General features: G+C 38.0%; 1 protein-coding gene and 1 pseudogene across 1 annotated transcript; one reads left to right on the top strand and one right to left on the bottom strand.

Moving 5' to 3' along the window:
* Nucleotides 1-18,445: 18,445 nt before the first annotated feature.
* Nucleotides 18,446-21,440, top strand: LOC111392510. Its single transcript, XM_023017874.1, has 3 exons — nt 18,446-19,457; nt 20,206-20,745; nt 20,828-21,440. Exons 1-3 carry the CDS (start codon nt 18,651-18,653, stop codon nt 20,921-20,923), a joined length of 1,443 nt encoding a protein of 480 aa, XP_022873642.1. The 5' UTR covers nt 18,446-18,650; the 3' UTR covers nt 20,924-21,440.
* Nucleotides 21,441-21,501: 61 nt separating this feature from the next.
* LOC111392521 overlaps nt 21,502-23,333 on the bottom strand; it is a 10,702-nt pseudogene continuing 8,870 nt past the window's right edge.

Here is a 23,333-nt window from a genome sequence, read left to right as displayed (position 1 = left end):
CTCAAGGGAGTGTTGGTGATTCTGCTTTGCCACCAATTTTAGCGAGTATACTATGTTCTTGTAATGCCAATGGACTCGTGGAGCATAGGTACAGTTTTGGAGATGTCTGTAATGCTTTAGAAATCATTGAAGGTAACAATATTGGCAAGGGACCTTCTGATTGTGCATTTGGTGTGGTTTCTGCTACAGAGTGTTCTTCGACCCTGTCCAGTGAATCTTAATTCCAGGAGAAATTTTGGGAACCCGGGTTTGGGTTCGGGTGTCGCTTGTGGACGCGGGGCGGGGGAACGTGTTATTGTGGAGAGTTTGGTTATTGCGTTGAGGAGATTGGTCAGTTCATTCTAATGCAGACGGATAATTTCTCAAGATGGAGAAATTTTGGAGTTTCGTTCGTTGCACCTGAATTTGAGTCAAGGTGGAGATTGTTAGAAGTGTGACTCAAATAAGAGTCTAAATTTCATTAGATTTCTTACCTTTTTTTGGAACTCTTTTAAGGGTAGATTTTATACTATAAATACAAGGCTCCTCTTTCAGTATTGTTTAAGTCATTATTGTTGTAATTCTCTCATTTCATAGATTGAATAAAATAACATCGTTCCTCTATCAGTTCTTTTATTTCTTTACTTTAATCTTGTTCTTGGGTTATTTGTGATCCTGTTCAATACTTCAATTACAACAAGTTGTATTCATTAAATCTCAATTCCTGCATTATTGGTCAATCGAACCCAACAGTTGCTTTGTGGTGGAGCTTGGTTGTTGTGAACTTGCGATGAGCGACCTTCTAGCTCTTGATCTGAAGCGGTGTCGAGCTGGATTTTTGTGGTTTTCGGTAAGGAGTGCATCTGCGACAACTTTTTGGTTTTGGAATATATAATCTGATCCGAGCATAGTCACATACTACCAACTTGTTTTGGTTCTATTAATGGCGAGGTTCGTGGATCTGATATTTATGGGTGGCTGTTGAGGCAGTTTTATTAGATCTTGTTGGTGACGGTGGTTCACTGGCGATAGTGGTGATGGTGGTTTTGTTGATGTTTGGACTGTGATTGGCCTGCATGTGATCTGATGTTTAGGCGATAGTGTTGGATCTTATTCGTGGTGAGGTGGTGGTGGTGGCAATTTTAATGTTGAAAACGATAGTTTGTTGGAGGTAGCGATGGAGATGGTAGTGGTGTTTATTGTTGATACAAGTGGTGGTGGTAACTGTCCCGCGGTAGATTTGGGAATTTTTTTTTGGTAGGTGCTGCGGTTGTAGTGGTGGAGTTTGATCGCGGTGTTTAAGGCGATGGTTTTGCTGTCGGGAAATGGTGGTAGTGGTTCTAGCAACAGTATTTCGGCGACAATGCGACTGGTGGTAGTGGTGAGATGGTGGTCACAAATGATTTGATTGTTTGTGACCAATAAATTGGTTAATGTGTGATCAATACATAATATGTGACTAATAAAATTAATAAATTATGATCAATAAATAATGTATGATCTAAGTATTTGTTAAATTGTGACCAATAATTTGATGAGTTGTGATTAAAAAATTATCAGTGACTAATTAATTAGATATTTTGTGATCATAAAATAAGTTGTGACTTGAAAAAAATTTATGATTTGTGATCAATTAAATAACTTGCAGAACAAATCACTTTAAAAAATTTATAAAATTTTTCAAAAGTCTCAATTAAATACACCCCTTAAATTATTGAAGACCTGTTGCTTTCTACAAAAAAAGGGCCTAAATATTTCCTGAGAAATATCACTTATTTTGAAAATATATATATTCTGTGCACAATATTTTATGATTAAAGAGTAGAAAAGGTAGATCTTATCTTATTTCCATCCTTGATACGTTCACTTTTCTCAAGTTCTTTTTTTCGAATATGCCAAAAATATTTTAAACTAGGAATTTCATTGCCATGGCTAAAGTACACGGCAAAGTGGATGAGAAAGATTCTAGCAATATATGAGAGGAAGCCTAAGTGAAATTATATACTCGTCTATAATTCTCCAACTGTAAAGAAATTTTAGTATTCTTATAATTTTCTTTTGTATTTGATTTTTAATTAGCATTGTTCTAATACTTGACAAATATCTCTTTATGGAATTGTTGAACTCGAGCACGACAAAGACCCTAAACCCTAATAAGGGCTTAGGCAGCCCCTCGGGGCACTTCTCCACTGGCAAAGGAAGGGTTCTCTCAAGGCTGGCAGTTCAGAGGTCGTGGGTTCGATTCGTGGGGCTCTTGGAAGTCAAGGCATATACTGGAAGGCAAGATTTATTCTGGAAGGCAGGAATGTTTTGGAAAGCAAGGCGCAACGTGGGTTGACTCACTAGGCACTTTGACAGTTCAGTTTGAGAGACGTTTGGACCCTGGTCAGTAGGAGGCACATCCCGCGGTTTAATTGGTCTGTGTGAAGAGAGGCCGGATCACAGACCCAAGGAATAGTCGTCGAAGGCGGACACTTTGATAAAAAAAAAAAAAATGAAAAAATAAGGACTTAGGCAGAGCAATTTTTTTTCTTTTTTTATTTTTAAACATTTTTGTGTGTTTTCATCCGTTCTGTCTTTCACGGGATGTGTTTTTGAAGAGAATTTCAAAGCATACATTACGGATCTTGAATTCTACTTGGTAAAATTTGGTACTGAAATCAATATTGGTTTTAAATGGTTTCTAATTTTCAAAAATTAAGCCATTTGTAGATACAAGAAGACGAATTCTTGATTTTTGTTTAGAGTGGACCGCATTCTTAAAATTAAAATAAGCGATGGAGAGTAATTAAGGATATGAATTGAAGATATCCAAGAAGATTAGGATGGTAGATACACTTTGATTTTTATAGATTCATGTGATTTTGACATAATAAACTTGCTATTTGTGCTAGTTTTTAGATTTAAGTTCAAAATTTTATCGATAGAACTATAGATTTTCATTGTAACGAGACTATGACTTGGTATTGTTATGATTATAAAAGAATAAGCTTTTGCTAATTAAAGAATTAGCTATGAAGAATCATTAAAGACTTGTTTTGATTCCCATTAAATTGGAAAAATGTATTTTGAAATAGTAGATTGATGGAAAATATGCAGTTAAAAAATAAGAAAAATTTTAGAGTTGTGTATAATATTATTTTATTAAAAAATATGGATTAAAAAAGAGAATGAAAAATATATTTTGGGAAAATGTGAATCAAAGAAGCTCTAAAGTGTTTAGTAGTTTTTATTTTTAAAATGCTATATGTTTTAAAATCATCATTTTAGGCCTAGGCGGCCTAGCCCTTGTTGGATCCCCAATAATTTCAAAATACATTTTTCTCTTTTTTCTTTTCAATTACACGTTTTTCAATAAAATAATATTATATACAAATTCAAAGTTTTTTCATAATTTTTAATTACACGTTCTCCATCAATTTATTATTCTAGAATACAATTTTTACCAAATAATGGGACTCAAACAAAGGCTGAGTAACCAAAATCAATTTATTATAGTACCAATATACAGTTACTAAGACGGTCATTAATTATAACTGATGTTCATTTTTATTCTTATTATTATCGCTAAAAGTATTTTTAACTTTATTTTGATTAAATTAATATTTTAAACAGTATATTTTATTTTCAACTAAATTTAAGTTTTTCATGCATCAAATTTGCAACAATTTGATTGTGGATTATTGATAAATATTGAATAGAAAATGAATCAGTTTAATTAATTATAGCTAAAATTGGTATATTACTTATAGATCGTTAGAGAAGTATTATAAGGTCAACAATGTTAAGATGACTAGTACAAACTCTAAAATGTTGGGTATTTATTTTATGATTATGCAGTGTGAAATTTGTCCCCTGACATGTTCTTAGAAGATGGTGGCTCATTTGATCAATCTTGAAATTTATGTACTCATGTCAGTTTTAATCATATCGAATTGCTCATTTGGTCTTAATGTACTTGGGGTGAAGGGGTAGGAGATGGCGAGGCATCTTGTACGGAGGATAAAGGAGAAAATATGAAGAATTGCATTCGGGAGTGAAGTCACATTTACAAGAGGAGGCTAGAGATGTGGAAGGTGATATGGTAGAACTAGCATCAAAAGTCCGCAAAACATGCTCCCAGAAACAAAATGAGTTAGTACACGGACACTGTAGTGCCTGGGGACTGATTGGTGGAATTCGAGGAGAGATTAAGATAAGGAAAATTTTGGGCATTCTATTTTATCCCAATTCTACTTTTAGGGCTTGAATTATTCTTATATATATTTGATTCTTCTTCTAGTTTATGCAATTGCTGAAATTTTATTTCTCTCCATTGATTGTTAATTAATAAAATTACTCGATTCCTCTACCAGTGTCTTATTGTTTAATCATGTTCTTGTTTATGTGATCAATATTTCATATTGTGACAAATTTGCCTCTCCATTTCCAACATCAATAATATTTGAAAGAACTCATGAATCATAATAATTTCAACTAGACACATGAACATCAGGACCTACCAGAGGTGACAGAATAAATATTCTCAATTCTTCCTATGTTTCAAATAAATCTGTTTCGCGCGGGTTAAGTCGCTAACAATTAAAAAGGATCAGACGATTGTGTAAGGGACAAAACCTCTTGAGACAAAGTCCCAAAAAGGGGTGTTCTTTTATTGGCGATGAACTTTACAATTGGAAATGAAAAACAACGTGCCTCCAAGGAGCGCAAGCACACGAGTTACTGAAAGAAAAGTGTTTAAGTCTAAAAACTAAGGAAATAAAAATTACATGTTCTCTGTTCGAGAGTTTTGGATTCGGTCCTTTGCTTCTATATTCTTTTTCCCTTTTATACTTCATAGACGATCTCTTTGTGATTAACTGCTCTAAAAACTGCTTAATCGTCCTATAACTACCCACTTTCTTTGTAGTGGCCATTTTATCATGAAAACTACCTTTTAACTGCTGCCATTACCTTCCATCGTTCAACCGCTTTCGATTGAATTTCTTGAGTCGTGAAACGTGATAGGGCTGCTTTAACAACTGTCTCGATAACTGCATTTCTTGATAATCACGACGCGTTATGTCTGTTGATACCTTGGGCGACTTGAAAGTTTGGGCGAGAATAGAATAACAGTTCTGGATGACCGCATGACACTCTATTCGTTCAGATTCTGGGCGACTTGCAAACTTGGACGATGGCGTTACAGCATTCTTGGGCCCCCTTATTTGGGCCTTCACCTTGATTTGTTCGATTGGACTTCGTTCTTTGGGCTATCTGATTTGGGGATCCTCTAATTGGGCTTTACTCCTTGGGCCGTTCGATTTGGGCTGAATTTTTATGTGTCAACAATTACCCCCCAATATGGCAGAATTAATAATAATTATTGAATTTTGCCATATTCACTTTGTGTTTCCAGCAACGTTCGAAATTCTCAAGAATTTCAATCATTGTTTCCTTCTATAACTTGAAAAGGTGCGTCGTTTTGCAAACCCTTATAAACCCAAATACGCCATTTCACTGCTACCAAACCACGCCTCATATTTTCTGCATCTCTTTCACGATTCACTGTTCATCTTTTACTTCCTTGTTACGTAACCCTGAAAAGCTTCGTTCCTTCTCTAATGGCTGCTTCACAATCTCAAACTAGCGACTCCTTTAGTTTTGATGACTTTCAGAAAGTTCTGAGTCACCCATACATAATCTCAAGTTTTCTCGCGCCCGCCGACGTTGGACGTAATGAGTTTTACTTGGGTCCTTTCTTCAACAATGCGGAGGCAGTTGAACAGGCGGCGGTGGGTCAGCTGTTTCCTTGTACTCATGGCCCGCCTTTTCTAAACTCTCTGCCGCTGGGGCCACTTCGCGAAAGAGGTATTCGCACTTGGCCTAAATCTGATGTAGCTTTTCGTAGGTGGCACGCTTGCCTTGTGGGTCATGGTCCTACTAAGACACTTTTTGATAGCGCTAGGATTTCTGATTTGTTAGAAGTCTCTATTCGCCCCCCTACTTTTGATTCAGCGCTCTTTTCGATTGCTTTGAGTTTTTGGTCCCCTGAGTATAACACATTTATTTTTCTTCTTGGCCCCATGTCTATTACGTTAAGGGATGTTGGGTCCCTGGTGAATCTACCACCTTTGGGTGATACCATTTTCCCAGGTATCTTAGTTTCTGGTGGCGCCCCAAAGTTTGGTAAAAACTATACCGACTCTTCTTCAAGCCTGTAGACCCTCCACAATCATTCGAGTGCTGAGCCTACCCACACTGAGCGAGTGGTCTTCCTTTTAGTTTGGCTTTGTAAATATGTTTTGTGCGTGCCAAGTATAAAGCCTTCTCTGAGTTATTTACCCATAGCGCATGAATTGGCGCATGGCAGGCCTTTGAATTTATGTTCTTTGTTTTTGGCTGCCCTTTATAGAGGCATGGCCTCTCTTCAAGCTCAATTGAAGAATGATGCATCTCCCACTGGCAGTGGACCTCTTTGGTTTACTCAACTGTGGTTGAGATCCTATTTTCCATCGCTTGGTGCTCCATCCATTTCTTGTCCTTCTGCTAGCTGTTACGGGCTAGCTATGGAGCCCCTAACTCCTATAAATATGTCCAGAAGGGACATTTTTTCTTTCTTTTATTCTTTAGATTCAATCTCTTCCTTTTTTCCTTTCCCTCCTTTCTTGACTCCACACTATGTACATCCCCTTTCCACTATAGATAGCGCGAGCACCTCCCTGCTCATTTGGATCCAGTTTTTAACCGGGAGGGAGCTTTTCCATGATATCTTAAATGGGACCAATGCCAAAGCGGGGGTGGAAATTTATGCTCCCCAATTTTTTGCTCGTCGGCTTGGTTTTGGCCAAACTTGGCCTGTTCCTCTTTGCTATTCGAAGAACTTAATTGACCGTTTTCATACTATTAATAAGGCGGAAGCAGAGGCTATAAACGCTCGCAACCTCCATTTATCAAGCCACTTTTCATTAGCCTCTTTTAATTCTTGTCATGCCACTCACCCTCTTTTTGAACAACTCTGGCCATCGGTGAAGTGCAGATTATTTGCGACTGAGGTCAATCGTGCCTTTCATTCATTAGATCAACCGAGTATATCTTCTCCTCCTCCTGTTTTGGTCACTCCTTTGTCTATTCGGAGCCCCTCTCCTTCTCATCGCACTAAACAATCCGCTCGTCCATCTTCTTCTCTCCCTGCCAGGCCTACTACGGCCAAGAGTGCTCCAAACCGTAAACGGCCAGCCTCAGCATCTCCCGTTCTGGAGGATGATGATGATGATGATGATGATGATGATGATGATGATGATGATGATGATGATGCCCCTCTTATCGTCAGGAGGAAGGTAATTAAATTGATCTATTTACAAGTATGATTTTCCACATTTGAAACTTTTCTGTGTACTGATGATCTTTTAGACTTTTCAGAAAAGCTCAGCCTCTCCTTCAAAAGCTTTGGCATCGACAACTCCTGCTCCATCATCCTCTACTGAGGCTACTTCATCCAAACCGATTGATGAGAGGACCGTGCTTAAAGATACATCTTCAGTCCCAGAGTCTTCATCACAACCCATAGATGAGCCACCTTTTTCCCAGGGTGTCGACCCCCCAAACATTGAAGCAGAAGGTAATTCAGTTTTTTGATGTCTTACCTTTGCTCGTGCTATTGGTTTCTGATTTGTTGCTCTTGAGCTTTGCAGATACTCCTATGAGTCCGCCCGTTGTGGCAACATCTTCTTGCTCGAACAAGGGGAAGTCCTCACAAATGGATGAGTCGTTGGTGGCAAGCTTGGCTGAGGGCGCGCCATCTTCTACGATTGTCGACGAGGTAGTTTTTCTTTTCGCTTCATTTCTATTTCCACCTTGTTCGTTGTAGTGAGGATTTTCAATATTGGCAGTCTTCTTTGCAGGATGTTGACAGGATTGTGCGTTCAATCCAAGACTTGTTCGCTTCCTGGGGGCAAATTCAGACGTTTCGCCCTGCCCCATCCGATCGTCCTGCTACTTCTTCAGAAGAAGACTTGAAGTTCCTGAAGGAATTGATATTTGAGTACGTATCCTTCATGGATATGGATATTGGAAGGGCTAGTGCTGCCAGGCACAAGGATGAACTTGAGCACTTGAGTGCGAAGTTGGAGCAAGCATTGACGCTTCCGTCGCTCAATCTTTCTGCCGATTTTAAAGCGACGTTGAAGGTTATCCACTCCGAGGTCCTTTCTATGCTGGCCAAGAATACTGAACTAAAGGCCAAGCGTACTCAATACTTCCGAGCCGTAGTTGAGAAAGAGTCTTTGCGCATGGAGATTAACAAAGCTGAGGACGAGTTGAAAGAAATCTCCTCCAAAGTCATGATTGAAGACTCTTTGATGGTTAACTTGGCTGCTCAGATGAGGGAACTTCAAGCTAAAATGGACGATTGCAGGGCGAGGATGGCTGCTAAAAAGCGCAACGCCTCTCAGGGAATTGAGCGAACTAAGTCCTTGGTCGAGCAGTACAAGAAGTTGGAAGTTGATGATGATGACGTCGCGGCTGAATTGAACATCACGTCCTCTTGACAGAACGAGGATTGGGAAAAACTTAGGGAACGAATTCGTTCCTTATGGGGTAGACTGTAATTAAGATATACAATGTCTTTTTTCTTTTGTAATTCGATTTTTCCTTCTGTAACTTTGTTCATCATTAATGAACATTAACTTCTTGTGCATTTATTTGACGTTTATTTTTTAGTCATCAATTCTTTAAGCATTTAACTGCTTTGCACTAAGAATCTTGTCCATTCCCTTTTGATATTCCCACTACTATTCCCAAGACTTAGGGCTATTTAATTCCGTTTATTAGACAGAAATGTGGCTGTTCATATTCTGTCTCTTCATCTTCACCCCCCTATAAATGCTTCGCATTTTTCATTCTCTATCTTCATCTCTTCATTTTCTTCTTCGAAATCAATTTGCTGCCATTTCTTGGCATTCTGACGATCAACCTGATTCAAAAATGGATTGTTTAGTCCGTCTGCCTTATATTTACCTTGATGTCACCTTTGGTATGGGAGGTATAGGAAATATTTTCTGGCCAGCAGCGAAGTTCTTTCCTGCAAAATTATTCCCATCGTCTCTTTGTTCTTCACAAGGAGTCAATGATGGAAAGCAATTTTTGGGCTGCTTGTGGGCCACTTTGCTTGCTGAGAGTGCTTCTCAGCTTGCCTGCTGAGAGTGTTTCTCAGCCTCTTTACTCGCCATTGCAGCGATGCATTTAGAAAGGTGGTGAGGCCAGTACACCCTCTCACTCGTCAAGCCCACCATTGCAGCGATGCATTTAGGAAGGTGGTGTGAAGCTTACTTAGCGATCAACTGGGAGATCATCTTACTTTAGTTACATTTTATAACACGTCCATTATTTGTAACTTTTGTATTCTTGTAATGAACGTTTGATAATAAAGAACTTTATTCGAACGTATTTCGCTCTATCTTTATTATCTTTTGATCGTCCAGGATGTTTGGTTATGTTTTTATCTATTCACATTCCCATAAAAAAGGAACATATTTTTTCAAATATTTGCCGTTAATGAATCTTACGTGCTTGGTGCCGTCTAAATCTTCCAAGTGGTATGCTCCATTAGACAGCACACTGTTTATTTTGTATGGTCCTTCCCAATTGGGCGAGCACTTCCCGTACTTTGGATCCTTGGTATCCAAAAAGAGTATCATCTTCCAAACTAGTTCGTCCAAGCTGAACGACTTGGCTATGACTTTTTTATTATAAAACTTAGCCATTCTTTGCTTTTGAACTTACAACCTATCTAAGACGTCCAACTTCAATTCGTCTAAACTCAACAAATTTTGAACTAGTGATTCGGCATACTCATCATCATTCAACTTATGTTGCAAGCACACTCGAATAGATTGCACATTGATTTCCATAGGCAAAACGGCCTCCTGTCCATAAACAAGTTGGAAAGGAGTAACTTTGGTACTTGACCGAGGTGATGTTCTATAAGCCCATAAGGCCTTGTTCAAACATTCGTGCCAATTTCTGGCATTTTCATCTATCATCTTTCTGATGATATTTTTTAGAATCTTATTAGAAGATTCTGCTTGTCCGTTGGATTGGGCATAGTACGGTGTGGAGTTTACTAATTTAACCCCAAACTCGCTCAAAAATTTGTTCACTTGATCCCCATTCAAAGATATTCCGTGATCTACCATTAAAGTTTGTGGAATTCCAAACCTATAAATAATGTGATCACGAATAAACTCTATAATATTTTTCTGGGTGATCTCTTTCAAAGGTACCGCCTCTACCCATTTGGTGAAATAGTCGGTTGCAACTATAACAAAAGTATGTTGCTTGGACGATAGAGGGTAGATCTTCCCTATCAGATCTATCGCCCAACCTTTGAACGGCCAAGGTTTAATAATAGGTGCCATCTCTCGTGCTGGCGCCCTTTGTATTGGACCATGTTTTTGGCATGCTCAACTTTTTGCATACTGAACGCATAGTTCTCCCATCTTTGGCCAAAAATATCCACTCCTAATAATTAACAATCTCATCCAATGGCCAGCTTGATGAGCTCCACATATCCCTTCGTGCACTTCAGCCATGATCGTCTTGGCTTCTTGCAGACTTACACACTTTAGTAATACACCATCAGAGCGTTTCTTAAACAACTCTTCATCTATTAGTGTGTAATTCAGCAAACATAGCTTTGTCTTCCTGCTAATCCCTCCATTAGGTTCTTTAAGGAACCCTTTAATCTCTGTTCTCCAATCCACTGCATCTCCATCTTGTATACAGTGAAGTTCAATTTTTCTCGCCCTTCTTTGAGTTACGGGCAATATGATTCCGTATTCACAAGTAGACTTCCAATTCAAAACCTTTGAGTACCCTGATGCCATTTGGGCTAACTCATTTGCCATGTCGTTATATATCCTATTAACGCATTGGAGTTCTACTTGATCGAATTCTTCTAGTAATTCTTGGGCGATCTCGTATTGACTTATAATGGAATCACTTTGACATTTAAAATCACCGATCAATTGATGGATCACCAATTGAGAATCGCCTCTAACGATCACATTTCTTATTCCCATATCTATCATGAGTTCTAGGCCTACAATTAAGGCTTCATATTCGGCCTGATTGTTGGTGCACATTCTGTCTAAGGTGAATGCAAACTTGTAGCAAATCCCTAAAGGATTAATCAACGCTACTTCTACTCCTGCACCTTTAGAGGTCTTTGACCCATCGAAATACAACACCCAAGGTTTTAATTCGAACGAATTGATTTTTAATTCGATTTCTTCAGGTATGTCAAGGCATGGATGATCGGCTAGAAAGTTAGCCAAAGCCTGATTTTTGACTGCCTTTTGAGGTATATATTGTATTTCGAATTCTGATAAAGTTAGTGTCCAAAGGCCTACCCTTTGGTGTAAAATAGGGCGCGAAAACATAGACTTAACTAAATTTACCTTAGAAATTAAATAAACGGTTAGGGGCCGTAAGTAAGCCCTTAGTTTTGTACATGTGAAATACAATGTAAGACATAATTTTTCAACAGCAGGGAAATTGCATTCACATTTCGTTAACCGTCTACTTAAATAGTAAATTGCCCTTTCTTCACCAACTTGGTCTTTCTGCACGACCATTCCAGCTATTGATTCTTTTTCAGCCGACACGTACACTTTCATCAGCCGTCCTTGGATTGGTGACACCAACACTGGTGGACTTGATAGATATGTCTTCAGGCTTTCAAAAGCCTTTTGATGTTCTTCTTTCCAGACGAATTCGTCCTGATTTTTCAACTTTAATAGCGGCGAAAAGATTTTAGTTCGCCCTGCACAGTTAGAAATAAAGCGTCTTAGAAAATTTACTTGGCCTAGAAACTTTTGCAACTCCTTTTTGTTGCTAGGCGGTTTGGCTTCTAAGATAGCCTTCGCTTTATTTTTATCAAGTTCAATCCCTCTCTTGTGTACTAAGAAACCAAGAAAGTTCCCTGCATTAACACCAAATGCACACTTCAAGGGATTCAACTTTAGCTTATATTGCCTCATTCGTTCAAACGAACATCTTAACTATTCGAAATGGTCATCTTCTTAATGGACTTGACCACTATGTCATCCACATACACATCAACAAACTTGCCTATCATGTCATGAAAGATTAAATTCATAGTCCTTTGATAAGTTGTCCCTGCATTTTTTAGGCCGAAAGGCATAACCACCCATTCAAAACATCCTAGAGACCCAGGGCATCTAAAGGCAGTTTTGTGTATGTCTTCTTCAGCTATATAGATTTGATTGTATCCTGAATACCCATCCATGAAAGAATACATGACATGTCCGGCAGTTGAATCTACTAAAGAGTCCACCGTGGGTATTGGATACTCATCTTTGGGTGTAGCTATGTTTAAATTCCTAAAGTCTATACACACCCTTAGTTTACCATTCTTTTTTAGTACTGGCACAATATTCGACAACCATTCAACATATCTGGCTGTTCTTATAAAACCTGCTTTCAATAATCGCTCTATCTCTTTCTTAATTTCAGGGAGTACATTAGGAGTAAAATGCCTAGGAGGTTGCCTATGAAGTTTAAAATTAGGCTTAGTTGGTAATCTATGTTCCACTAAGTTTCTATCTAAACCAGGCATTTGTTCATATTCCCAAGCAAAACAATCTTTGTACTCTTTTAACAAAGCGATTAATTTGTTACTAACCTCTTGGTCGAGCATCTGGCTGATGAACGTTGGGTGATCTTCTCCTTCATCGCCAATATTTACTTTGATCAGAGGGTCTTGTGCTTGAGCGTATCCAGGTTTGGCAATCTGCATCACTTCGTCGTCCAGTTCTTTTGTAAGTACTTCTTCTTCCAAACAATCCACCTTGTTGACTTCTCGACCAATGCTTTGCTCTAACTCGAATACTGCCAACTTGTTCTTCAGCACTTTTAGGGCAATCTCTTCCTTCGCTTTGTCATTGCACTCCTTATTGAAAGCCATCAGTCTGGCTTTGAAGGCCTGAATATCGGCCATTTGCTTTTGTAACTCAGAATCCATTCAAGATTCCTTGATTATTCTTTTGCCAATCACTGGCTCTTCCAGGGCCACTATATTTGGCCTCATCTGTTTGAACATCTCAGTGAGTGCGTCCACTGAGAACGGTTCTTCGCTTTGCGCGACAACTTGAGTTTCTTCTCCGTCTTGTACTACCCTGACAGGCCCATAGTTTCCTTCGTACATGAACTTCTCTACCGAGTTTGCTTCTGCAACAAAAGGCCTATGGTCGGCCTGTACCACTTCTGCTTCACCTTTGTCATTCTAAAAGATCAGGCATTGATGGAGCGACGAGGGTATACAGCGACTTCCATGTATCCAATCTCTTCCTAGGAGCACATTGTAACTAGTAGGACCATCATATCACCCTCTGTCTTTGCGAACTTCCTCATCATCCTAGATGGAATGGTGTTTATAGCTGCTCCATTGTCGACAAGCACTTTTGTCACTGGGACGCCGTTAACTAGAGCTTTAACGTATAATGGCCTCAGGTGTTTTGTCAATTTCATGGCTGGCCATTTAAAAATAACCTTTTCGGCAGCCTCTATTTCTACCTCTTGCTTGTTTTCTGTCGAATTATCTCCTTGTGATAAGTCGACGTGCAGTATGTCACGCTGATCCTCTGTCTCCTGAACTTCCTTCTTACTTTTTTCTAATGCTTCCTCATCAGTTATCCAACCTGTGGGAGGGGGCATTATCCTTTGGAGGTGACCCATACTTTTCAGAGCGAGGTACTCTCTTCTTCCTTTTGGGTGTCCCGTATAGTACGTAGAAATCGAAAAGACGCCCAGATGGCTCCCCCAACAAGTCTACTTCGCGAACTCCCTCTTGATGTAGTTGCTTAAACAGAGTATTACGCGATACTCCCCTCTTTTTCCTTTCTGCTTCTAGGTCGATTTCTTCTTCAATGTCTGTCATCCCATCGTCCTCTTCATCGTTGTAGGCCTCTCCAGAAGTCTGGCCTTTTTCACATACCAGCACGCAGGCTTCTCCTTCGTTGTCCTCCCTCTCTTCTTCCTTTTCCTTATTCTTGAATTCATTGGCCAGTAGGTAATTATTGGCCACGACTGGAGGCAACGTACTGAATTGGATAGTAAGGGGCTGATCTAGATCTTCTTCATCCCTTTTGTCCCTCTCAAACCTTGATCTCCCAGAAGAGGTTTCTGGCAGTTCCTTCATTGATTCGTCTGTACCAGTCTCTTTACTACCTTTGAGGACGTTTTGATTGGCTACCTTGAGTAGTAGAGGCACTTTAGGATGTGACATTCCTTGTTGCTGCCTCATCATCCGTCCGTAGTTTCGTTGGAAACGCCTTTGTTGGGTCCTAGTCATCTCATCGAAGGGTATTGCTCTTCCTGCACTGTACTGGAATGAATGCCATACATTTGGCCGGCGAGGTTGCGGCCTAAATATTCTTCCAGTATCTGCTGGTCTGAACTGCCTTTCAAAAGGCGATCCTCTATAGAATGATGTACCTCGCCCTCTACCAGGCTGAATGTTTGGGAAGAAGGCAGGGTGATGAAGATGCTGCCATGTCCCTGGTTTCTCCGTGTCTCCATTTACTTCCCTTCTACACCTTGCACACAGGACGTTTTCGTCCTTTTTTGGTTCTTTCCCTTTGATTCGTTCGAAGACACTGAGATGTGTTTTAGTATCCTCTTCTTCATCGTCTATGACCAACTTGAATTTTGGCAACTTGTTCTTGAATCCAAATGTTACCATGTTTACCCCAAGTGGCTGTGGGAAAGGATTCTCGTCCACTGCCATCTTTTTCTTATCATCGAACGTAATTTGTCCTAATTCAATGACATCCTGCAATACGTGCTTATCGCTCAGCTTTATTTGCTTATCCCTATATAATTTATCGAATATAAGGTCAGCTTTGGTCACATCGAACGAGAACATTCTAGCCTTTATGTTTCCATCCTTTATGGGCTCATCTTTGCCCGATGGTCTAGGCTTGGCCATTATGGGACAAGTATATGTATCCCCTTTTACCAATTCGGCCAAACACATTTCGGCCTGATCGTATGATTCGTCGTCGATGGTATGAACGTCAAAATTTGGGTCTCTGTAATAAGTCCCTTTACTAGAATTTTTCATTTGTTCTTCTTCTCTTATCAGTCGCTCATACCTAATCACATTCGCACTCAACTGAAAAAGGTCAGGAAATTCCTTGTCCTGGAACTTCTTTTTTAAATCAAAGCTCAAGCAGTCTTGTGCGATCTTGACAAATTCTTTTTCGGGCAGAGGTACAAAACACTTGCTTCTTGCTATTTTGAACCTTTGGAGAAAACTTTCTGCCCATTCATTTGGCATTTGACGCAGATTCGCCAAATCAGCCAAAGTGACTTCAGACTCAGTTTTATAAAACTGAGCGTGAAACAACTGTTCCAATTGTTGCCATGTTTGAATAGAGTTCGCTGGCAAGTTGATGAACCAGGAGAAAGCTACTCCTGTTAACGAACTAGGGAAAAGTCTCATTTTATGGTAATCGGTTACATCACCACTTTGCAACGTGAATCGTCCTATGTGTTCTAGAGTAGACACCTCTCCTAAACCGGTAAACAATGAGAATTCTGGCACTTTGTACCCTCTAGGCCATGGATATGCTTGGTCTACCCAATCAGGATATGGCTTTGTGTACGTCGGCCTAATGACAGGACGCACCCCAAAAGCCATCTGATCCTGCACGATTTCCATAATCTGGTTCCTCAACATGACATTGGGATCATATGAAATTCCTATAGGCTGATTAACCGGTTGATTTGTATGAGGTCTGATGTTTGGTCCTTGATTGGCAACAAAATTACCATAGTTAGGGTCATTACCATTAGCCCGGACATCTGTTCCCTCATTATCACGTGGAATATTCTGTCCATTGTTTAGGACATTATCTCTCACGTTTGGACTACCCCCAAGTTAGGCCTGCCATTACCATTGTTTTGATTTGGCACTGTAGTACCCCCTTGGTTTGAAGTAGAGGGACCAGAAAGCGGTTCTACCCCTTGATTCGGATTTAGGACAGAGGGATTATATCCCACAATTGTCCTGGTTTGACAGTGGTTCGTAAGAGGTATAGCCGGTTGACATATTTGGCCTACTAACTTATTCATTGTTTCATTTAACGTCTTTAGCTGTTTGGCCATATTATCATAGTGCGCATTTCCATTTTGTGTAAATCTTTCCATATTATGAATACTTCGAAGATTTACCTGTTCAACGACGTCTTGCGTGAGTTCTCCAAGCAATGCACGCATAGTTCGAGGACTCAACTCCGTCATTGGTTCGTAACGACTGTTACTGCTCTGATTTTGTCCATCTGTTCGTGGAGAGGCATGCTGCTCCTCATATCGCTCGATTACAGACTGGATTCCTCCCTGACTTGCTCCTTCCTTGTCGGATCTCTGAGATATATTGTTTCATCTTTTGTACTTTCAACACCTAACACCACTGTAGTGGCCATTTTATCATGAAAATTGCCTTTTAACTGCTGCCATTACCTTCCATCGTTCAACCGCTTTCGATTGAATTCCTTGAGTCGTGGAACGTGATAGGGCTGCTTTAACAACTGCCTTGATAACTGCATTTCTTGATAATCACGACGCGCTATGTATGTTGATACTTTGAGCGACTTGAAGGTTTGGGCGAGAATAGAATAACAGCTCTGGGCGACCTCATAACACTCTATTCGTTCAGATTCTGGGCGACTTGCAAACTTGGACGATGGCGTTACATCATTCTTGGGCCCCCTTATTTGGGCCTTCACCTTGATTTGTTCGATTGGATTTCGTTTTTTGGGCTATCTGATTTGGGGATCCTCCAATTGGACTTTACTCCTTGAACCGTTCGATTTGGGCTGAATTTTTATGTGTCAACAAAATCAATGAATTTTACTGAATTTTGCGACATTTAATAATTGAGCCAAATATTTATAAATTAGACTAATAAATGACTTATTTAGAGTCGCAAAATTTGAGTACATAAACATTTACAATGTCACATTTTCACAATCAATAAGAACAAAATACACGAATGCTACATAATTAAGCAATGAAAAATTAGAGGAAACGTGGCGTTGCTATCATTGGTGTCCATTCAATCACTTAAAGGGTCCCTTCCCACTCGACGATGATATAAAGATTCTTGATTCTAAAATACATAATGTAGTGAATTGGAGTATTAATATATCTTGCAAATTTCATTTGACAAGATTTAGCATTTTTCTATTAATTTTATTGTAAGATTTACGTTTTGCACCAACTATATATTAATAAATGTGAAAATTGTAGCAGCGATCCCTAACCTTTTCATTTTTTACAGACTTTATCCTAACTTTCATTTTGTGCTAGTGAAGGTCTCAAATATTTCATAAATATGCATATGAGATCCATCTAAATGGAAACCGTCCAAAACACCGTCAATTAATAGGAAAATTCCTTGAACTACATGTTACCGCTATGATTTTATTGAATGTTGATACCTTTTTGGACAGTATTTTGGACGATTTTATTGAATGTTAATTTCTTAATTTTTTCGGTTAACTGACGAGGTTTTAGATAGTTTCCATCCAGGTGGGTCTCAGGTGCATATTTATAAAAGATTAGGAACATTCGTTGACACAAAATGAAGATTAGGATAAAGTCTGCAAAAAATGAAAAGGTTAGGGACCGTTGTTGCAATTTTCTCTTAATAAATTAATAATTAGTTCCATTTGAAAATATAAATAAAATTACAATCTACAAAATAAAACAATTAAAAATCAACAAATTAAAAATCATTTTAGTCTAAAAATAAATCATTTCATTATAGCATCAAGAATTACGTACAATATGTGCACTAAATATTTTTTGATTAAAGACATGCATTAGTTATTGGTTTAACTAATTTTTCATTATTAGCATCAATGAATAAGAACCAACTCTAAATTCCAATAGGAATGAAATAAGAATTCAATTCTTCATTTCCCTTTTTCTCCCACTTGAACTATGAAACAAGAACTCGATTCTTTATTTCCCTTTTTTTCCTACTTGAACTTTGGAATGAGAATTGAAAAAAAGATTTTTTATTTTATTATTTTTTACTTATTACTTTATTCAATTTAATTTCTTTTATTTTAGTTAAAGGTATAAATAATTTTACTTTATATTTGTCGGCTTAAAGTTCATTAAAATTTGAGGTGTCATGTTGGAATTTCGGAAGAACTTAGTATTTATATTTATGGACTTGAAATTTACTAAAATTATTAAAATCCTTTCATTTAATGAAATCATAAATTCATAAGTTTTTAGTGATATTTAAATTTTAATAAAATCTATTATAATTTGATATAAGGATAAATTTTTTTAATAAAATCTATTTGAGGTGGGGACACCTAAATTTACTATTAAAACATCTCCTCTATAGAATCTCTCTCTCCAAATCCAAATTCTGAATAGTAAATTAGACTTTTAAATAAGCTGTCTTCTCCACATGTACAGTCATGAAGGTGGTGCAGGGTTAAGTGCTATTCACAACTTTCTGTTTTGTAAAAGATTAATCACATGAATCATAAAACTCTATGAATAAATTATATATTCTTGAATCTTTCTAAATTACTGTACTAATTACTGTATTATGCAGTATTCAATACTGTACCAATAACTTCAAAATGCTGCCTTCATTTTCTTCTGATAATTTTTCTGTTAGTAGCCTATGCAAAACCCTAATGATTTTAGCATTGCTTCTTTATTTGATCTTCAATTCCATTTCCAATCAATACCCCAACTGTCCATCTGCTGATTTCTTTCCTCTCCTCAAGAAAAGGGCAATTCCCGCAAAAGAATATTCAGAAGCAAATTCTATTGACTCTCCAACTAATATTAGCCACCTTGTTTTTGGAATTCTTGGTTCAGAACGAGCATGGCATCACAGAAAGGCATACATCGAATCATGGTGGCGACCAAACGTGACGCGGGGCTATGTATATTTAGATAACGCACCAACGGGAGACCTCGTTCCTTGGTCGAAAAATTCTCCACCTTATAAGGTCTCTGAGGACCTTACAAAGTTCCTTCGAGAAACTAGGACTCGTGCTCCAGTCATGATTCGAATGGTGCATGGAATAATGGAGGTGTTTAGACAGGAACATGGAAACCTCAGATGGTTAGTAATGGGAGACGATGATTCCATATTTTTTGTCGATAATATTGTTGGTGTTCTTGCAAAGTATGATCATACAAAGTATTACTACTTTGGTGGCCAGTCAGAGTTTGTAATGTCCAATTTTTGGTACTCATTTCACCAAGGTTTTGGGGGTGCTGGATTTATGTTGAGTTGCCCTTTAGCAAAAGCCCTTGCAATAGACATGGAAAATTGTCTAAGGAGATATGCACATTTGAAATCTGCTGATCAGATCGCAATGGCCTGCATTGCTGATATTGGGGTCAACTTGTCACCCCATAAAGGACTACACCAGGTAATGCATCTTCTTACGTACCTTTATTTTAGTTTTTGCGTTGAAGGCTAAATTGAAATAATTAAGCCCCTTGTTTAAGCCGCATTTTCTCTGAAGTTCATTTTTAACCGTACATTCTCCAAAAAAATTAGTATTCAAAATTACATTTTTTCTCCAAAATGGGGCTCAAACAAGGGGTAAATGTGTGCAAATTATTAAATGAGATAGTGTAGTACAATATCAAAACGAGCAATGTCAAATTTTGTTGCCACAGTGCTATGAAAAGTGTGCTTGTTGTAGGCCATAGGAAAAAAATTTATGTGTCTTGCGTTAATCTTGGCCACTTTACTGGCTTCATTATATACTCTTAGGAGTTGTTTTGACAAAACTTTTGATCACATATTCTGATAAAAATTAATGAAATGAGTGATTCAAAAGTTAATAAAAATTGTAAATTTTATAAAATGGGTAATTAAACTAGAAGTTTAACTTATTAAAAAGAATAAATTTTAACAAAATTTTATCAAATAAATACTTAATTAGATTAGATGGTTGTCATACATCAAATCCTTTTCAATTAGCAAACTTGTGAGAGTAAACAAGTATCAGCCAATGGTGCCTATTTTTTCTCGTGCGCACCATATGGACAAGAGTATACCAAAATGTAAATGGGATTATTTAAAGCATTGTTAAATTTTTTTAATGTAGATTATAACTTGCATGTCAATTAAGTTGGAGAAAAATCTGAATAATTATTGTATTATTGCAGATTGATTTGCGGGGTGATATATCTGGTTTCTTGTCGTCTCACCCAAAATCCCCTATACTGTCACTTCACCATTTTGACATGGTTGAACCAATATTTCCCTCCAAGGATCGTTTTGAATCCACGCGCCACCTCTTGAGGGCGGCGAACGTCGACCAATCACGAATGATGCAGCAAACCATATGCTATCACAGGGAAAGAAACTGGACCTTTTCAATTTCTTGGGGCTATTCTGTACATATATACCAGAGAATTATGCCTCGGAGTTATATACAGAACCCTATAGAAACATTTAAAGCATGGATAGAGAAACAACGTCCTCCATATTATATGTTCAATACAAGGTTGCCCTCCAATGATCCATGTGAAGCTCCTCGTGTTTTCTTCTTCGAATCGATAGAAAAAACACCACGGAATGAGATATTTACAAGTTATTCTCGTGCATCACGACGAGGTCTTCCTGCTTGTTCATCGAATGGAAACCATACTGCAGATTTTATCTCAAAAATCGGAGTCATTTCTCCAGCTTCAAAGCGCAAAGAGGTAATTGAACACAAGTTTACTATTCACTAAATTTCAAAATAATGTGCAAAATTATGTCTAATGTTGTGTTTTTCTCTCTCAGATGGATAGATGTGAATGTTGTGACATTGTCAACTTGGATGGAACGAAGGTAAATGTCAAATTTAGAGAGTGTATGATGGACGAGATTATAGCCTAAATAAATAGCAACATTACTTTTGCTTGACAAAACCTTTAAAATGTTTAAAGATGTATAATTGAGGAAGAAAAATAGGTGACAATTTATCAATTATTCAATCTTTGTCTCGTCTCCAATGTACAAAACATAGTGACCGTAGTCGAGAAATACAAATGGATTTCAACCTTTGGTACCCGCCTTTTGGGACCCATAATTTTCAAACATTAAATAAATATCGGAAACCACCGATCACAAGAAAATAAACATGGCCTAAAGTTTACCATAATCGTGCTTTATAGCACGTTCTCTTGGAGGAAATCCCATAATGTTTTTTTCACGAGGAATATCACTGTAATGGCCCGAAATCACATGAAAGGGACCTTACATAAAGCTCAGACAGTATGGGAGAGGTAGTCTACGTGGAATAATATACTAGAAAATCTTAAGAATTACGCACAACATCTTCAATATCTCCTTTAATTCGTCCATCCTTGACGAGAATAGTTCATTTTAGTCAATATGAAAGCATTTCTAACGACTTATGAGTGTGCACAAGTGTGATACATTTATGTTCTCATGAAAAGAATGAATGCTTCTCGTTGAGTCGAGGGAAGTCATGCAGTTTCTTTAGGTATACATTTTTGTACAAATATTCAAGTGTATTACAGTGCTGTGTACTGGTTCTTCTGGAAAACCAAGTCTATCCATTTACTAAGCAATTAAAATCTCCAGGCTACAAAGAAAATGTGCTAAAATCAACGCAAATTAACTGTTTCACCATTAATAATTTCAACACACCAACCATATAAATATTTGAAAATCTTAAATAACTGTATAACTGCGATAAACTTGATTAATCCCAAGTAAATGACTTCTATAAGATGTCGACTAATGGGAAAACCCGCATTTACATCATGGCCTCAGCATGAAGCAGAAGTTCCCACTTCTGATTCTACATCATGATCCTTTTGAATTCCTATCCAACGGCATAATCAACCCACCTGCAAAACGTTTAAAGAGTTTATAAAATCATGCAATAATAACACTATAAGAGAAGTGCACAGGGAAAAGGCTAAAAATCTCACAGTAAGGAGCCTAAGAACGTGTTGCCAGTTCGCACGGCAAAGCAAATTGCACTCAAGAATAACTTGTGTCTATGCAGAAAAGGCTCAACATCCTTTGTTCAATCACGCCAGCCAAAACCTGATATCTGTTGGATATAGGGAAAATATTAGCAGAAAGTTGGCATCGAAGATGACTTTGTTTTATATAAACGCAGATATAATCCAAGGAGATAACTTCAAACTCCCCGCATCTTGTATTTAGATGCTCAAAAGTTTGCGTACACACGACTAAATATGAGACTTGCCAAGATAGGTTACAGCATGGATATTCTAGAATTGTAGAAAATTCTGGAAGTTTCATAAAGATTGGGAGATAGTTTTTTGTATATTTTGGCAAACTTCAAGTGTGAGCATCAATCCCCAAAGGAAAGGTCGAGCTCACTCCAACTGTCAAGTCAGAACCAATTGAAAGCATGTGACAGAAAAGAGTGACATGATGTAGGTGTTTCGTTTGATGGATTTTTTTCAAATGATGTGTAATTCTCTCTCTCATTTTTTTTCCATTTTTGGTTAACCTCTTGAACCTGTCCTTTTTCAAGAGAGGAAGCCCTTAACTAACATGATCAACATGCCACGAAGTTGGGGAAATCTTTGCCATTCCTTACTAGATTGGGTCTCCCTGCTGCACACGATTAGGTAAGAAGAGCTTGTAACTTCCAAGCAGGTTTGCATGCTGTTCGGAAATGGTTTATAAAATAGGCAAGAAGTAGAATAAGCCGAAAATGTAAAAGCTGATAATACATGCTTAATTATAGGAAAAAGATGCCACAAAAAAGTAATGTTCGTCTTACACATACCGAAGGTTGCTTGATACTGCCATATATACACCGTAGGCAACACTTGTTGACAGAACAGGAACATTCTCCACCTCATCTCCAGCAGTGTGGTCAACAGCCTTACCAGCATTTATCACGACCGTGCCAACCTAGAGATGAATAAATAAATAAATGTCATGTTCCTTATATCTGACTCCATGGTTTATCTGGTTTATAAATATAACATGGAGTGGACAAAATCTGCAAAACATTGAATAAACATATAAGAAGACTTGTTTACCACTCATCGTAGATAGGAGCTAGAAACAGATGGATTTTACTCATTCGTTTTCTTTAAGGGGGCTGGGGGAAGATAGGATTGTAATTGTTGGGAAGAATCAAATTGAAGATTTTTTTGTCACCAAAGACTTTGATTCTGCAGTTGAATCTAAAATAATCCAATCATGTGAAATAACCATTAAAAAAATAATAATAAAAATAAAAAAATTGAGAGAGAACATCTTATCTCATTGTCCTCATATGAAAAAAAAA

The sequence above is a fragment of the Olea europaea genome, unplaced genomic scaffold (genome assembly GCF_002742605.1).
Source record: "Olea europaea var. sylvestris unplaced genomic scaffold, O_europaea_v1 scaffold936, whole genome shotgun sequence".
In the NCBI taxonomy this organism is placed as follows: Eukaryota; Viridiplantae; Streptophyta; class Magnoliopsida; order Lamiales; family Oleaceae; genus Olea; species Olea europaea.
This window is presented reverse-complemented; position numbering and strand designations above follow the sequence as displayed.